This window comes from Carassius auratus, chromosome 44 (assembly GCF_003368295.1).
Source record: "Carassius auratus strain Wakin chromosome 44, ASM336829v1, whole genome shotgun sequence".
Lineage (NCBI taxonomy): Eukaryota > Metazoa > Chordata > Actinopteri > Cypriniformes > Cyprinidae > Carassius > Carassius auratus.
This window is the reverse complement of record NC_039286.1, coordinates 3913254-3932317: the sequence shown is the minus strand read 5'-3', so window position 1 is coordinate 3932317 and position 19064 is coordinate 3913254. Positions and strand designations below refer to the sequence as shown.

General features: G+C 38.8%; 1 protein-coding gene across 4 annotated transcripts; it reads left to right on the top strand.

The window, feature by feature from the left end:
• The first annotated feature begins 916 nt into the window (after positions 1–916).
• On the top strand, positions 917–17410 carry LOC113062175 (protein shisa-6-like). Of its 4 annotated transcripts, none has more exons than XM_026231817.1 (7): positions 917–1063; positions 1619–1889; positions 5158–8346; positions 8539–8696; positions 10422–10478; positions 11903–12088; positions 14808–17410. In XM_026231817.1, exons 3-7 carry the CDS (start codon positions 7667–7669, stop codon positions 15635–15637), a joined length of 1911 nt encoding a protein of 636 aa, XP_026087602.1. In that variant the 5' UTR covers positions 917–1063; positions 1619–1889; positions 5158–7666; the 3' UTR covers positions 15638–17410. The 4 variants fall into 4 exon arrangements, with proteins under 4 accessions (XP_026087602.1, XP_026087601.1, XP_026087600.1 ...); XM_026231816.1 differs by lacking the exon at positions 917–1063 and adding an exon at positions 1074–1273; XM_026231815.1 differs by lacking the exon at positions 917–1063 and having other exon boundaries at positions 1074–1889.
• Positions 17411–19064: the final 1654 nt, after the last annotated feature.

Genomic DNA, 19064 nt, shown 5'->3' with positions numbered 1-19064 from the left:
GCTGCTGCGGGCAGGTTCTTCCAGAGCCAAACATTCCAAGCCAATATTCTCCACAGCCTTGGTGAAGATGCAAATCAGTTCGCTATCTGCATCGGCCCATGATCCATCTTAAAAGATTCAACCACTCGTTGCAGACAAGCGGCACTGGTCCTCACATCAAAAAGACACTGGCAGATCAAGGTGCTGCAGGGAGAGTGAAGCACGCAGGACCTGTGCCGGAGTGAGATCATTTGAACCCGGTTGTTCAGTCCAGTGACTCCACGGTTTCTTCCTCCGAGGCAGCTGGAAGGAGAGAAAGGGTAGAGCACGAAGGGTGGTGACACCCTTTTTGAAGAAGGCAATCTGTGAATGAACCAGGACGAAACTCATGTTCTTTCAGTGAGCGCAGCCTCGCCGTGGCATTTGCAACAATGCAGTGGAAATTTGCTCCAGAAAATGTGCTCTTTGTGATTTTTGGATAGCCGCAGGGGAGAATGTGCTCAAGAGAAGCGTCTTCCTGCTGCTGCGGCTCTTTGGCAGTGAGTAGTAGGCTTTGAGAGTCCAGAGAGGAGATGATCTTCACATTGAAGGAGAAAGATTCTGAAAAATGATGCTCTGAGCTGACTTATATAGCGGTCGGCTCCACCACTTCTGCAGCTATGTGAAAAAACATGAAAAAGGGCTTCAGGATCAGAGTAGACAGGAGTTTCCCTATAAGTGTCCCTGACGCAACGTGAGACACGTGTTTGATAGTGAACCATGGTTAATAAACTTTTACTATAATAAAACCATGGTTAGTTTTCGTAAGGGTTGACAGATTTCATGAGCTTCAGCTAAAAAAGTGACATCAATCCAGATCCACTATTGTCAACGGATGCTGCGGTTACCACAGCAACCAATGGCACAACACTTGTTATATACATTTCTGTCGCGCAAATGGAAGAGCTAGACTCTATTAGTTTAGCTCATCCTGTTTTTCATTCATCTCAGGCACGAAATACGTTAAAATCTAGCTCATGTTAATGAGTTTTATTCATTCTCACGCGCTAGAATCTCGTGAGTGTGTGCCAGGCTGCGCACGAGCGTAAGTTGATTTTTCCTAAAAGCCCAGCGCGCGTAGAAAACACGTTCTCGGCCAATAACGCGTGCCAGGGATTGGCAGATCATCTTCAACATTTAGCAAATGAAACCACGTGCAAGCATCTGTTCGTTCCAATCAATTGATGTAAACTGAATGAAGCGGACCTTTGTGGGAGCAATTGTGTTTCCGTGGCGCGGAGGTAGATCTCTATTTGTGAGTGTGGAGCCCATTGAATTTGTGTTGAAAGCGGAATAATACGGTCATATAAATAGTAGAGAAACGGATATTACCGGGCGCGTCTAATTAATCAGCCGTTTAATGCTTATTTAGCAACATACGGATTGGATTTTGCTTAGTCAATAGGGTTTTATATGAAAAAATAGCATATTTTTACCTGGATGCACGGAGTATTGTGCATTTTCTTTTTTCATTGGGACTGTAAATTACGCATGGTTGATATTTTTGCTCATATTTGGACGTCCACGTATTCATTTAATCTTTTATGACTTGTGACTCAATGAAAACTATATTTTGAAACTGACTTTTTTTTGTTTGTAGACCACCGAGTGGATATTTTATTCGCCTTTAAATGAGATACTCTCCCATTGCCAATGCCACAAAACTGCGTCTTTTTCTACGAACCAAGAGCTGTAAAGAAACGCAAGACCCCATCTCTGTGAATACTGCGCGTGCTGCATCATCTCATTCAAATTGCTGTCAGCCAAGAGAGGGGCAACAATAACTTCGAACGGTTATTGTGTCACATTTCCTTCAGTCTCCGCATCATTTTCCACAGATTCGAAGCGGGCAGCTGTTGCAACACACGCAGGTAAGACGTGCCTTCATTTTGTTCCCATCTGATGTGGCTACTGCTGCAACGTGCGCGAGGATCTCTTATACATAGGTCGCGCGCTCATTACAGCCTTTGCTTTTCGGTGTTTGCTTGATTTCTGTGTGTAAAGATATTTATTATGAGCTAAATAAGGAATATTCATAACGAGCATGATATTTGGAAATGGATACGTGTTATGGGGGTTGGTGTCGCACAGCGTGTGTCGTCCGCCACTGGAATTTTAATTTCCTCCCCGAGATCTGCCTTGATGCTGCTGTGTGTAGTGGGGGGGGGGGGGGGGGGATGGGGGGGGGGATTTCTAGGATGAATAATGTCTGAATGAAAACCTAAAACTGCAATTAGGTGTCCTAAAAAGATAAGTGTAGGAAGCTGAAAATGTAATTATGTCAGTGTAACAACAATAGAAGTCAATGGAAAGTCCTCACCGTGATGTTTGTTTGTTAACGGCTTGTGTTGCTTATAACTATGGCGCATTGTCAACACCAGCAACCAAATGTTGCAAAATGCACACAATTAAGCTAATTCTTCTTTTTTTTTTTTATCAAATGACAGTTAGATGTCTTTGTTAATTCCTTTTGTTTGTGTTCATCTGTTAATGACAGCACAAAGCTTTTTTTGTACTAGGACTTGTTGCTAACTAAGAGACTTTTAAAATCCTAAGCTACTTTCATTTAGTCTCCCAAGGCCTACTGTCCTCTTTCTGCCCTTCATCCCTACTTCCCCATTTCGGTGTGTGCTCGCTGGTAAAATGGTAATGGGCTACATATTGGCTTGACATCTGTCATCTGCACCTGTTTGTGGATGGGACAGATGCCTCCCGTCCTCCTGAGTCAGAGAAACAGGGCTGATGGTGATGAGGATGATGAGGACGAAGGGGGTGGGGAAGGAAGAGGAAGAGGTGGCTGAGTGGAGATGTGTATTGCACTCGCTTATAGGAAGAAGTATATAGGATATTTACTGCAAAGAGAGGATGAATCGAGCAAATCAAGCGAGGTGATCCATCTGCCCATCTCAATGTCACATCCTTCTCTATCTCACTCACTGCAGCAGAGCTATTCTAAGAGAACACATTCGACCCACGCTCTAACAAACAGATCGAGAAAAAGAAAGAGTGTATGAGAGAGAAGGAAGCACGAGAGCCTGTAGTGTGGCAGGCTGTCTTTGGATAGTTAGTGTGCATGTGTGTCCGAGGAGTATGTGCAGATGCTGTAGTGCACATCTTCCAGGACTCTGTCTCTTTGCTTTACATCATAAGCCACACAAGGCGTTGCCGATGGCAACTCCATAAAAGAGGCGACTTGGTGAGCATAAGCATGCTGTAAAATGAAAGGGCATAAGATGCACTTGGTTGCTGTATGTGAGAGGCTATTGAAAGGTGCGTAGCTTTGCTCTGTTTCCCTCATCCCTTCTTCCTTAAGGGTCCTTGGTCTCAAAGACTCATCCTCCCCCATCCCTGCATCCTTCTTGTCTTCTCTTCTCCTCTCAGTAGGGTCTCTCTCTGCCCTGTCAACCCCCCACTTAGCACACATCTGTGGCTGTGTTACCCGGGTGAATGTGATTTCACCAAGTACAACATTTTCCTGGATCAACATTCCAATCAACCAATCAGAAACGAGTGATAAGTTTTCGAGTTATGTCAGTTTTAGTCTTACAATCAGGGTTAGATGCATCTACCTTTTTTTTTTTTTTACACCTATTTCCCTCTGATTTTAGGAATACATTATGGGTAAGGATTGGGGTTAGGTCTATATTTTTGGACAGTAATGTTGATCAAAAGCTGTTGATGTAAGAACATGTCTTACTTGGCAAAATCGCGATGACTGTGTCACCCCCTGCTTCCTCTTTCCCTTCATCAAAAGCTGCATCCCTTTGAATGTATTAAGCCATAAGTATGTTCCCACAAGCCTTTTTAGTGGCACTTACACTGTTTTGTACTGCTTTTTTGTGCCTGGTGCTGTCATTGAGGGTTAAAGATTCACTGTATTGCATCAGCTATGCTAACATGTGCATGTTATTCACTGCCGTAACGTGTGACTCAGTATGTGAGAAAGCTGAGGTCGCACTACTATATGCAGGAAATATGGTGTGCATATTGCATACACTTTGCACCTTGTTTATCGTGGAGGATGATGTGATTCACAGCAATATGTTTTTGGATGACTTTGATTTTGTTGAAAAGAAACAACATACAAATATAATCAAACCTGAATGCACAAATTTGACATTATTGTTTAAATCACTTTAAATAGTTTATTGATTGTCGTAATTGTGTGGTTAAATTGCTACATATATGTCAGAATAATAACCAAAAGAGTCAGTAATTTAGTATATAGTTATAGTATGTATATATATATATATATATATATATATTAGGGATGCACGATAATATCGGCACAACATCGGTATCGGCCGATAAAAGCTTAAAATGACCATTATCGGTATCGGCCGATATGAATATTTCTGCCGATGAGCCAAACCGATATTCTCCAAGTGAAATAATTGACCTGTTTTTCAGATGTGAATGTCTGTCTACATTTGTAAAATAATAAATTTATGGTAGAATCAGTACAGAAGAGATACATGGATTTCTCTTCAGTAAAATTAAAGTTTAAATATATCAGTATATATTTATATATATATATCGATATCGGTATCGGCATCGGCCAAAATTATTTAGAAAATATCGGCATATCGAATATCGGCCAAAATCCAATATCGTGCATCCCTAATATATATATATATATATATATATATATATATATATATATATATATATATATATATATATATATATAGCTATTTTATTGCACAGTACAGTTATTTTAAATGAGAAATATAAGAACAATTGTTTATATATTGAATAACAATATTGTAATATGTAATTTTGGATTTTGGAATTTGAAAGACACGCAGAAAATATGATTATTCATAACAAATTAATAAGTTTGGCATTAGTGCAACAGCCGCTTCATGCAATACTTGAAATAGACTGTAAAACTATTACTTCTGACTTTACATTTTAAGAGGATGAGTTGCGTTTAAAGCACGAATAATGCACTTTGTGACATAGATTGGCACTTGTAAACATTGCATTGCTGTGTGTGGTGCCCAAGACTCCTTAATAGCTAGACATTTTTAATTTCTCATCCTACTTTCACATTACTCCAAGTTTCTGATGGACATATGAGCTCATTGCAGATTAGATGTTTGACTGATTCATTCTTAACTTTCTTTTGTTTTTCAGTGAAAATCCAAGACTTAACAAAGGAAAACAGAAGCCAAGACAAAGAGCCATCAGCCTGGATGAAAACGACTGGAGTCCTGGCCAGGAATAAAAGTCGTCGTCTTTTCTAAAGCAGATGAACTATAACAGTTTTTTTTTTTAAACAGCTTTTTGAAAGGATGTTGATTTGCACAGATTGAAGATTTTCTCTTTGACTTTTTGCTACCCAAACCAGTGCCAAACACTAACCGTGCAAACCAGAAGCAAGAAATTATTTCACTAGTATTTTTGCATTCCTCTTGATCCATTTAAGCCATTGAAACTCAATTTACACCAACATTAGTTCACAATTTTTACCTTATCTTCACTATTAGTATTTAAAACTTTAATAGCATGTAATGGTTCCCAAGGTGGAAAGTTTATATGTCCATCACTTAGTTTAAGTCAAAAACAACCAGCAGCTTTTGATCCCCAAAATAGGGAGAACAGTGCATTATTGGTTAAACATGCTTTATGTAAGAGTGACCGATACGAATGCATTAACCTGAAAAAGTTTGGCTCCTGATCGTTTGATCGATGGATGGATGGATGAATGGGTTTATGGATGGCTGGCACAAGCCTCATTAAACTTTCTAAAGTGAGCTGCTGCTAATTCTGTTGATTAGTCATCTGTTCCTCTCACTAAGGCCCATTTAAATCTTCCTCACCATCAGATCTCTTTAGTCATCCATCTTGTTTGCTTCTCCTTCCTTTACGGAATCTGCACATTTAGAGCAGAACCCTGAGAAATGTCTGAAGGGTTTAGATACTGAAGCCATACTTCTCATAGCCATACTAACGTCAAGATCCCTGCCATCATTGCAAGGATTCGGCTTGGTCATTCGGAAAGATCAGGTGCATGGGGATATTCAGCAATATCTTCAGAGGTGTGCATGTTCAATGGTGGTCCAGGTTTGACGTTCCGTAATCTGCCATATTCACCAGCCAGCCATTGACGCGTTGACTGTCTTGACAGTGGGACGACGTTTAAAGTTGTCACAGTACTTGAAAAATCGATTTTTAACACTTAGGATAGGCCTTCAGTGTGTCTGCTTGACGATATCCACGTGTTCCACATTGTCGGATGAATCCTGACTTCATGCCTGTTCAGTGGGCTCAACCATGCTGTCCTGCCAGAACTGGGCCCAAGCCCCCATTCGTTTTATTCTGTTGGGCTGAGCTAAATCCAGAGCAGAGACACTCACGCAAGAGGGTCCAACACACATAGACCCTCAAACTTTTTCAAGTTCAACCTTCCATTTTCTCTCTTCCATTCCTGAACACTTCTTCCTCTCTGGACTTGTGTCATCAAACCAGGAACTAATATATACCTGCTGCTTGTTACGCTTTGTGAGTGCCCTAACCGACCTATCCTCTTCTAAAGCCTTTGTAATGATCCTTTGTCCCATGGTGCCGCCTGTAGAGAAAAGATCAGCTCTTCCCCATTTCTGAACACTTGCTCATTCATTGCTTCATCCTACCTTTATCTCTAGCCTCAATGACTTCCTTCTGAAACTCGAAAAGATTAAGTACTTGACACTGTTAACCTGATTATGTGGACTGCACAACAGAACCTCAGTGACCTTGAAAGGTATTCTTGTTAGTCTCCCAAGACATTCTTATTGAAAGCAGCAACCAGCTGAGATTTGTTTACAAGACAACATCAGTTCTTGGAGCTGACGATGACAATTGTTTACAAGTCCATGGAATAGCTGAGGACTAGTAACTGTTTCTTTCAATACTGTTGTTTAGTGAGTTGACAACTGAAGTGCCAACTAGAATAGAGAACATTTGGTGAGACATAGTTTACAGTCGAACAGAAATGTTTACATGTTGCCCATAAGGTGAACTCAGATTAAGTCTTGAATGAATTGTTAGTGCCATAGATCAGTTCAGTTACACAGACTTAAACAAACCACCTTTAAGATAAAGTTGTACCCATGACTTCGACACTTTAAAAGGTTTACATCGTTAAAATACATTTTGTTTACCGGACTAAATTGCTTGCAACAAAAGTCAAGAGTCATATATTTGTTCCTCTTGTTTTTCATTTGAGCCATTTTCATATATTTAAAGCTGTTGTTTTATAGAACTTGTTCATCAAGAATATTCAGAATTGTACATTTTGTGCCAAATCAAATTTTTTGAAAATTCCAGCTCTCACACCTTAAGCATAAAATGTGTATATAGATTTACCTCATTCTTGTTAATAATTTCCTCAGAAATATGTTTACACCCTAACTGAGAGTCTCATACTTTTTTCTTTAACCCAGACTCCCGCACTTGGATGTGCATTTTGCATATTAAATAATTTGCATACTAGTGTATGCACACGTGAAAGAGAGATTAACTTGACTACGTGTCTTATATATTGCCACACTGACTTGCAACTTTTGATAGACATCAGCTTTTTCTAGGCCTCTGAAGTCTTTTGTACTAAGGCTTCACTTTTTTTTTTCATCTTTGATAAAATAAAGTCCCTTGTATCAAGATGCCACCTGCTGCCATCTTGCTTTTCTTCCTTTTTGGCCCTGTGGTCTCCACAGTGACTATTACCTCGGAACGCACCTCCGTGAATGGGGGCCCGGTGCTGGTTCTGTTGCGAGGACGCAACCGCAAGTTCCCTCAGCCCGATGTGCGGGGCAAGGAGGCCGCTGCCATGGCAGCAGAGCCAGAGGCAGCCGAGATTCCTCCGAGACCCCTGCCGCAGATTATGCTACCGCGTAACGTGACGGCCGATGCCCTGAAGCCTCCGCTGGGTGCCGCTCAGGTTGCCCCTCCTCCTCGGCGACTGGTGGACGTGGACGTGTGTCAGGGCTACTACGATGTGATGGGTCAGTTTGACAACACTTTCAACTGCACCAAGGGCACCTACATTTACTGCTGCGGCACCTGCCATTATCGCTTCTGCTGCGAGCACCAGCGCAGCCGTCTAGACCAAGACTCCTGCACTAATTACCGCTCACCTGATTGGGCCATCACGGCGGGACCCATCACCCTGCCTCCCATCCGACACGACCCAGATTTCGACCCACTGCAGCAACAGAGCAACAACACGGCTTACGTCATTGGGGGAGTCATCTCTTTTACCATGGCTGTGGCCATTGGGGTTAAAGTGGCCTTCCATAAACTGTCTCGACGACCGAGGAACAGAGACATCAACATGCCTAGGTGAGTGAAAGGCCAATTATGTCCCGGCTCATGATGTGGAAGCAGACAATGCTGTACACATCCGAGTCTGCATCAGTGACTGCCATCTGAAGAGATCTGAAGTGATTTTGATGTCAGACTCTTTCAGCTTTCGCCTTTTGATTCCGTCATGCACTCATCCTTCCTTTTTCCTGTTTACATCTCTCTCTTCAGAGGGCTGGTGGACATTCTGCGTCACCAGTCCAGTCCAGTCCAGCAAGGAGAGAGGAACAACAGCACGGTCCTCACAACCGCCACCTCCAGTGAGGGCACGCTGGGGCGGACGTCGAAAAACTTCTACGCTCCCATCCTCCAGAGCAAAGACAACCGGAGTAAGTCTATCTCACCCACTCATAAAAAGCTCATCTGTATGCAAAGAGCATAATGGATGTAGTCACAATGTGTATACATTTGAAGGGGTATGAATAATCACATATAAGTAGAAAGGGGGTTTAAATTGTAGAATCAACAGGGCCGAAATTAAGTCTGGAGGCATAATTTAGTCGACAGATTGACAGTGTGAGTGTATGAGGTAATGTAGAACAGAGGATGTGTCAGAAATGAGTCAGATAAATTCTGTTTCAGAGGCAAACGATGCTATGTAACCACATGAAACTAGAGCAGCAAGTAAAGAAGGAGGTGTTTTCCACCTTTAAATCTAAACCGTTATCGACTAACATCCAAAATAGGAATCCTCAAAGTATAAAATTCGGGGGCAACTTTCAGGAAGTGAGGAGTAATCAGCGGCCAGTGAATAAAATAGACAAATCTTGTAGTAATGCTAAAGTTTATCAGCTGGTTTTGAGGAATGCAGTAACCAAAAATTACACATCTGTCTTAGACTGGTTAAGTGATGTTTTTAAAAGGTTCGTTTCATTTTTCCCAAACAGTGTAGTTAAAGTGAATTTAAACTTAAATGTTATTTACACCTAAAACACGTTCACACTGCATGTTCAAAAGTTTGAGGTATGTAAGATTTTTAAATGTTTTAAAAGAAGTCTCTTATGCTCACCAGGGCAGCATTTTTTATATCAAAAATACAGTTAAAACAGTAATATTCTTCAATGTTATTAAAACGTAAAATAACTTTTTCTATTATTATAATTTTTTTTATTAAACTTGCCCATTACTCCAGTCTTTAGTGTCACATGACCCTTTAGACATTATTATTTTTAATGTTGAAAACACTTGTGCTGCTTAATATTTTAAAACCATAATGCAATGTTTCAGGATTCTGTGAAAATAAGTTCAAAAGAACAGCAATAGAAATATTTTGTAACATTCATAAATGTCTTTAATGTCACTTTTTTGCAATTTATTTAATCTTTGCATGAAAGTTTTGAACAGTAGTGTATATGCTTTTGTAATATTCATAAATACTTTCAAAATGTGTTTTAATATAATATGCAAGAAAAAATCACTATAAGTAATCCCAAGGATGTGGATGAATATTAAAAACTGGGGAGATGTCACTGAAAAATATATAAGCTGTCACTGAAAAATATATGAAAATAATAATATTCTGAGGATGCACCCCTCATTGTTTGTGGTATTTAGCCCTGATTTCACAGTTGGTGTTCTTTTTAGGATTGAGTCCATTTTGTCTTGAATTGTCTGTTTTCACTCTCAAGTTTTCAATGTTTGTTTGCAATTGCTAAATGAAAACCATGCTTTTTAAATGTGCTGCAGGCAGTCTGTACAATCAGTGGTGAGAGTCTTTTAGTGGCACCATTAAGTTGTGAGAATATATAAAAAATAAAAATACCAAGGAAATATGACTGTACTGCAAGCGATGTGGTACAGCATGACAAAACTGCATCTCTGACATAAGTGCTTGCAGTCTAGACTGCTTCATACATTATAACTGGAGCGTTATTTTTGCATTGTGTTTTTCACTTGCATTACTGATAAATATTTGGCAAATTCTCAAAAAAAAAGATATTGGTGCAGGCCACTGAAAACCTTGTTTCTAAGTTGAGATATTAAACATGCAAAGAGGCCTTGCATATCTTTTTTTGAACTTGGAGTGGATCAGTGTTCACTCTGCTCTCTTGCAGCTGGGAAACACAGTTTTGGCCAGACTGGGTCCAGTCCTAAACACACAGCTACTATCGGTAAGCCAAGGAGCTTAGGCAGAGTGTGCAAATGTGTCACTTGTGTGAGAGTGCCAGTAAGAAAGCTACAGGTTTGTCTGTGTGTATTTGTCACTGCCTTTGCTTTGGCTTGGTCTTGTTGGTTCGAGTGTGTTTGCTCCTGACCTCCCACTCTGTCTCTACCCTGAGCTATTTTCTTGTTGTTTGTCCTGCACCCATCGCTGTTTGCACCAGTCAACATAGCTTCAGTAAATGTGCTGGCATGCATAGTAGCAGAATGCCAAAATCATGAAGAAAAAAAGTGTCTTTTCTTCATGTTTATGTATGTTATATATTCATTTATATTAATCTTATATGATAAAATGAAACATATGAATATGAAATTTAACCAATAGATTGGGATCTATCTATCTATCTATCTATCTATCTATCTATCTATCTATCTATCTATCTATCTATCTATCTATCGTTCTATCTATCGTTCTATCTATCGTTCTATATTGTTCTATGTTCTGTCATTCTGTCTGTCTCTCTATCTATGATCTGCCCATCTTCAAGGTCCTTTGCATTTTTTTTTCAAAAATTTGTTTTTTTTTAAATGCTACATCAATTCAGATTCATACTAAAAATTGAATTTGAATTTAAAAATGCATTGTCATTTCAGTTTTTAAATGTTCAAATTCCCAGGTAAATATTATTTCCAAAGAATGATTTTGTCTGTTGTTTTTTATTCATTTTCTTTTATTATTTTGCTTTTGGGAGGGTGGGTGGTGGAAAGAAATCTGTAAAGCCAAAATATATATATTGTATGTATGTTATGTACAATATTATGTATGCTATTTACATACAATATTTGGTAACATATATGTGAGAATCATAATATTAAAAGCCTTTAACTTCATGAGACACAATAACACAAATTGCATGCCATGGTGAATTTTGGCCGGTGGGCTGAATTGGGCTGCTAACTCCAAGGTACCTAAGTTATAAATCTCAGCAAGATGATCTATGAACTGGAGAGTTGCTGAGATCCCCTGTGACCACTGTGTCTTTGACTACATTTAATCTGCAGTGCTTAACCCAAGGTTGCTCCAGGGGGACTCTCCCTGTAGTACGTGCAGCGCAAATTACTTATACAAGTGTCTGTGGAACAAATTACTACATGAATAAGGATATTATCATTATGTAAGGATATATTAAATTTAATGGAACGACGAATAAGACAATATTCTAGTCATATATCTGTGCACAAATACTCCAGTTCCATTGTATTCTAGGTAATTATTAGACATCTGCCTTTGTCATTTAGAGACTCAGGATACAGCTTCAGTGTTCCAGAAACCCACATTTAATCAGACACGTATTCTATATTCGACCCAGGCAGATATGCGTTGAATACAGTGTTGGTGGTGTTTGTCTTATTGTCTTTTGTCCTTCTCTCTTAGAGCGAGTTCCACGCATGAACAACACCCAGATGGTCTCCACAGGAACACTGCTGTCCAGCAAGCACAATAATTCTGGCTTTCACCCGTCCTTCTCTCACTCCTTCCACAACCTTGCCCAGCTACCTCCATCATACGAGACCGTCATGAAACCAGAGCTCAACCGCTACAGTTCCCTCAAGAGACTAGGTGAGTGTGTGTCTGAAAAAGAGTGTGTAATTTCAGAACTGCTATTACTCAGAGGGTCTTTGGCTGCATTTACAGTCTTTGGCTGTTTTTACCCACATCAGACACAATAAATCTACACGATATAAGATTTTTTTTGCATCCGATCTGAGCCGGTTCCAAACATGGTTTTAAATCAGATACATATAAGATATCTGGTCATCTGACCAATGTCTAAACATACATATCCAGTTCCCCACAGAACTCCCGATGCGAGGGCGACACATTTGCCCATAAAGATGTGTTTTAATGCTGGTGTGCTGTATGCGCTTGCATTTTATTGAAATGGAAACTTAAAAAAATTGCACATTCAGGAGCTGCTTTTCAACCTCTGCCCCATGAATTTTATAAATACAACAGCTTCGCTATTAAAATCTACATTATATTTCTTAGCAATGAGGTGATAACTTTCACTTGTTTGCAAGCTTCACACTCGCACAGTCTCTCTCACTCGCTCTCTCTCTCTCTCTCTCTCTCTCTCTCGTTAATTAATTTGAATTAATTTAATAAATATCATCTTGGCACTACATGTATTTCACTTAAGAATTCTACCTCTAACAAGCTGTATAAGATAACATACCATTTCCCATCATTTATCCATTCAGTGAGATTTTGAGCTGCAAAACATCCATGACAGCCTTTGTCCACGCTGGCAAATAATGGCCACTCGACATGAATTATATAAATCATTTTAAATCCAAGTCTATTCATAACCCGAGGATCTACCATGTTTGATCACTCACAATCATTTTGGCCTGTAATTATGTAAACACTGAATGTAAACAGACGGGCCAAAAAAAGACGGAATCTGTGCATTAAGACATGCAGTGTAAATGCAGCCTTTGTGAGGGAGTGTAGCATGGAGTCAATTGCTGCTGTTTTAGGAAGGATGTCCTGTGGCATTGTAGATTTTTTACATGCATAATTTCATCAGCATGATTGGGGAACAAATATTTCAGTTTGGTCATATTCATATTCAATCAATGCTTGAAAACTACAATTTCAATTATTTGGGAAATTACTACAAAAAAGGTGACTTACATTTAAAATGGCTTTTAAAAAAGGGTTGAGATTGACCTCTATTATGTCAAGCATTACCATATATGTCATATCCAATACTCTCAGTATTATTTAGCCATATATAGTATAATTTATACGCATACACAGTATATTTTAACTCCAGTGTGACTGCATGGTGTGATCTCACTTTACTATAAAAAATGCAAATCTCCACATACATAATACAAGAGAGGTTATGCTAAACTGAAATTATATCAATTAAATCTGAATTTAAATGAATTTTTGGAAAATTGATGGATAATTCAGAATTCTTTCCATCATGTCATGCTTTTCCTTTCTTTACGAACCTTATAATTTGTTTAAATAACTTTCATGAATAATCAGACTAAAGATAATGCATTCAGAATCATGAACTATTTTTACAGCATCTAGTTTAAAATGAATTCATAAATATATACTAGTTCTTATTGAAACATTAGGATATTGATGTTAACATATACTATGTTAATTTATATGCTTTATGTACATTAAATAAGTATTGAAGTATTTAAGTATTGAAATATAATAAAATATTAGTACAAGTAAATTAACATTAACCACCATGCATAAATGCTGTAAAAGTAATGTTCATTGTTCGTTCTTTAGGCCCTAATGCATGATCTGTTTACGAACTGAACCTAATTGTGAGGTGTTACAAAAAATCTGCAATGCAACATTTTTAGAAATTATTTTTACCATTGAATATTACTTGCATAGCTGAATGCAGAAAACCCATTTGCATGTTACACATTCATTAAATGTGGTTTACATCTGCCCCAGACCAGTGGTTTAATCACATAATTTACAGTTTTTCTGTCGCATTGGTGCATCTACATCTCAACGAATATCTTTGCAATGTGCAATTGGAGTCAAGTGAACAATCTCACAACTTCATAAATGTGGATGAGCCTGGCTTCAACCTGTCAAAAAGCAGAAGGCATGGTTGAAATGTCCTCGACCACAGAGCTACTGTTGATTTACAAGGCCAACAGGGAGGAAATATCCATTTTCAGAATTTGTAATTCTTTGTGTTGTCCTGTGTATATCTGCTTCTCAATTGAATGTTCATGAGATGCACCTTTGAACTATTTCAGAGAACTGGTTTATCATTAGCTGATCTACATTTATATTAGTAAAAGTCAAGATTCACCTGCACAATTCATGGCAAATATACAAAAAGTCTTATAGAAATGTGTAGAACATATGCTTGACAGTTTATGACAACTAGATCAACCATTTTGTATTTAATGACTTATACGATGAACTAACTAATTATATGTTTTGGGGGTAAGACTATTGCACTGAGAACTATTTGATACATTTTGAGCAACATGACATTAGCAACTGATAATGTAGGAAACCACACAAATGCACATAATCAAATTGCATGAATGTACCAAAGCAATCGCAACTGCTTTTTTTGATGTGCAGAAGTGACCAGATGATGTGGAGATTAAACAAGTCGTTTTGAGAATTTCATTTCTGATCTGAAAAATGCACCAAAGCAACTGAGAAAAACTGTAAATGTGGTCAAGTGCAATCTGATCTAAATTTCTATTTAAATGACAGGTGTAATGGGTGAAATTTACGAAAGAAACTTAATTTTCTTATTTCCTAACTACAGAGAAAAACTTGGATGAATATTCTGGATATTACACCTCCAGGCGAAGGCCAGACAATGCACCACCCAGCTTCCACTCCTCCCAGCACCACCTGCCCTGGAGTGGTGACTCAACACTGGGTGGCCGAGGTACCCTCCCACTAAACACTTCCCGCATGCGCATCCACATGCCCAGTTCCACTTCCACCCCCAACCCCTACCCATTACCCCAGACACAGTACAATCCAACATTCGAGACGATGAGTAAACCGCCTCGCCGGGTGATGTCCCAAGACCAGCTTCTGGCACTGGTGGAGGGAAACACTCTCTCACGCCTCTCCAAGAACCAGCAGCATCAGTATTACAAACCCATGACTACCAGCAAGAGCTCCAACACCCAGACATTGCGCAAGTCTCACGAACGCCTCCTGGTGTCTCCGGACCGCCTGGAGGAGCGGATGATGGGTGATTACGGCGGTATGGTGCCCACCATGTCCCGTCTCACCCACCACCAGAAAGCACAATCCCAGCAGAACGTGTGTGTGACGCCCTCGCTCGACCGCCATCACATGATCAAAATGAATTCGCACCCTACCTCCGGCCGTGAGCAAGACCACACGGTCGCCACTATGTCCTCTGGTCATGGGGCTGGGACTTCGGGATGGGGGGAGGTCCATGGCTCTGGAGGAGGACCTGGAGCAATGGCACACAGCGCTCGACGGATGGCCTTCGCCACGAAACGCCAAAACACCATCGAACAGCTGCATTTCCTCCCCGGAGGAGGTGGGGGAGGGAGCGGAGGCGGTGGCGGTCAGGCACTGAGGACGGGGAGCAAGAACGAAGTAACCGTTTGAGAGCAAAAAGAAGGATAGTAAGGAGATGATGGATAGATGAGGTGTGATTATGCAAGCCGAAGGGTGGGAAGTGTAAAAAAGGCTGATGACATAAACAAAGAATGGAAAGGAGGAAGGTAATAATAAAGTGGTCAGAAATTAGGCCAATATGAAGGGAATACACAATGAATTGTCATTGAGATAAAGAGGGATGTAAAAACTATAGCATTAGTGTTTCACTAGATCCCTAAATTGCCAAATTCTCAATAAATAGAAATGTGAAGAAGGCCCCAGGTGTCCTCTGACCTGTGAGTAGCAAATAGAGTTTCCATGGCATGTCTATTTAGACATGATCTGAGGAGATACCAAAAGGAAAACGTTCATTATTAGAATAGGCCAAGTTTTCTATAGTTAGTACATTCCAGCTGATGTAAAAAGAAATTTGTTTTGGGCATTAGATTGTTTTTTTCCTGAATCCAATGATACATTTGACCTTGCCTCCAAATGTTTGGTTTCATTCTCAAAGAGGTGTCACATTCATCAGTAAAATAAAGGGAACAATGAGATTTACTGGATGAAACTTGACACTGAATTATCTCACGGAAACAATGATTTGACCAGTCTCAAATCATATCTGACTTGACTTGGGAGTGGATTATGACTTTGGGAGTATTGTGCACATTAAGCAGTTTGCCATCAAGTGAAAGAAATACTGGTAATTCATCAGAGAGAAGAACTTGAGGACTTGAAAAATGTCACTCGTTTTGTGACCTGATTCGTTAGTCTGCACTGTTAATGTATATCCAAATGCCATCAGCCATATTAGAGCTTATTCATAAGGAGTATAATGGACAAAAACATTTCCATTGGGAGACGGGTGTTATATTGATGATCAGTGATTTTTAGCCTCTTATACTGAGACTGTGAATCAAAGCTGACAAGAATACTTTTTTTTTCATTGTGGAAAACATTTTGGCTGTTTTATGATATGATCAAAAGGCTGTCATATTGATGGGTAAATCAGGTCTGGACTAAAAATGCTTGAGCAGACAGAGATTTGGAAATTTAATTCAGCCGTTGAAATCTGATAGAAGTCATGCCTCTTTGTTGCATGTTTGACCAATCAGAGAACAGCTTTGTATGACGTCCTGGAGTCGTTACAGATGTTCTGTTATTTATAAGCATTAAGAACTGAGATTTAATCATGGGCATGCAGTAATGTCAAATAAGACAGCATACTTTTCACACTTAATTTGCAACTCAAGCTGTTGTATAGAGGGGTGAAAGGGGAAAGGGTTTGGTTATACAGTGGACAATTTAATCCAAGGGCTATTCTGAAACTTCATGTGTGTCTGTGCTTCCATGTTCTAATGGCTTTTTATCTTTTCCCATGACACAGCTGTGCGTACCATAGGCTATATGCCAATGAGTATACAAAACAAAATGTGCAAAGCTACTTCAAACACTCTGTGTCACACTAAGATGCATTAATATCTAACCGATGAGTTAGGATTTAGGATTAAAAGGTATCTTGTTTATCTATATTATATTCGGAAAAAATTTTTTTTTTGTTTGCAATTTCTGTGTTTTTCAGCTGTCTCCACATCAAATGGACACTGTTCTGGTGGAATGTCTGAGAACGACCTGGCTGAGAAAGATTACTGGGCCATAATATAGCATTTTAGATCACTCTGCAATGTTTAAGCTTTTATTACCTTTAACTGAATTTAAATACGTTAAAAAAGGTTAAAAAAAAAAAATCTATTAAATCCTGAATGTTCAAATATGTACACATGCCAATATATATATATATATATATATATATATATATATATATATATATATATATATATATATATATATATATATATATATATATATATAATCATAATATTATATTCTTGATTCTAAACATTTTGTTTATTTTCTCTGTGACTTAAGAAATTGTTTTTATTCTTGTTTTCTGTTTATATTGGTTTCCAGTGCATTCTAACCTTTGTAACTCGACAAAAAAAGCAGATGCAATCATAGTGAAAAGACAAAACGCATGAAGATGTCAAAGCCAGTGTTGATGATGTCATATCGCTGACTTCTGATGTCAAGGAGTGTATGTGTCCAGTTTGTGTGTCTGTATTTGTGTGCTTGTGTGTATTTCAGTGTCTATTTTGGAATGCTTTATCTCGCATTTCATCTGACATTTGCCTTGTGTGAAGTCAGAGAATGTGCATTTCAGAAAACCCAAAATATAATTAAATTTTTCAAGTGAGTGTCCCTTTGAAAAAAATAAAAATAAGAATGATAATATTAATAATAAAAAACATTTTCCATTGCTGAATTCACCAAAGTTACAGAAAACAAAATAATCACAAGAGTATTTATTTATTTTTTATTTTTATTTTTTTTGCCATGAGATACATAAACCTTGTAAATTTTCTGGGGGAAAATACCAAAATGCCATGCATAAAATATTTACTGCAAAAACTTTAATTATTATTATTATTATTATTTTTAAATAAAATCCTGATCATTAAGAAAGACATGTCCTGGAGATTGATTTGTACTTGTGTGTTTTTTCCCCTCATGAATTATTAAACATGTTGGTTGGATTTACATGTTATGTTTTTGAGATGTTTACATCCTAACATATTATGTGCTGAGTATTTTGATCTTGTATTAGATTAATTGTTTGTTTACACTGGGTAAAACAGATGCAGTTTAGCTACTTTTGACAGCTATAATGACTTGGGTCAATTTGGATTAGAATTTGGGGATTGATGTAACAATGAAATAGAGAGAGAGAGATAACTCTGTAATGGCTGATTTCTCAAGGTTCAAAATTGGGTTCTGCACATTTGCATACCATCAATCTCAGCATCTCATTGACTTGCATTCACTCGTGTTTTTAGTGGTCTACGGTTTTGTTTAAACTTATTTATTTTAGTTTTCCATTGCTATAAAGTAAACTTGTAATTTTATTTGACATCAAATCCTTTTTTATTGTATTTATTGATCTAAACTAGGCCGTTTCAGCTTCTTAAATGGTTCCTGAGGGAGTCGGACGAGGCATCACCGGCATTCGCCATTTTGAGGGGCAGGGTGGGCGAGGACCTTATGCTCGGCAGGGGTGGGGAGGGGAGAGAGACGGCGGCATGTTGGTAAAATGGCTTCAGAGAGCTGCTGTGCCCTGCATCCTTTCCAAAATATATGTATTGTGTATTCATTCTCACTTTGATTACTTCTCTCTAATTACTCTGGCTCGCCTATGTGCAGAACAGCTGTTCCGACTGGCTATTTTGCATCAGTCAACGCGCAGCGCGAGCGAGAGAGAGAGACGAAATGTGTTGTTTTTGAGTCTCACGCAGGCAGCTCGTGAAGAGTGTGCTTTGAAAATGTGTTACTACGTCACACAACACTAGAACATTTAGAACGTGCCACGCGCCATTTGTTT

Excerpts from the sequence above, each read along its gene's own strand:
- LOC113062175 (XM_026231817.1), top strand. The coding sequence starts at position 7,667 with ATGCCACCTGCTGCCATCTTGCTTTTCTTCCTTTTTGGCCCTGTGGTC. Across the intron at positions 8,347-8,538 it reads AGAGACATCAACATGCCTAG|AGGGCTGGTGGACATTCTGC; the intron begins GTGAGTGAAAGG and ends CTCTCTCTTCAG. Across the intron at positions 10,479-11,902 it reads TAAACACACAGCTACTATCG|AGCGAGTTCCACGCATGAAC; the intron begins GTAAGCCAAGGA and ends CTTCTCTCTTAG.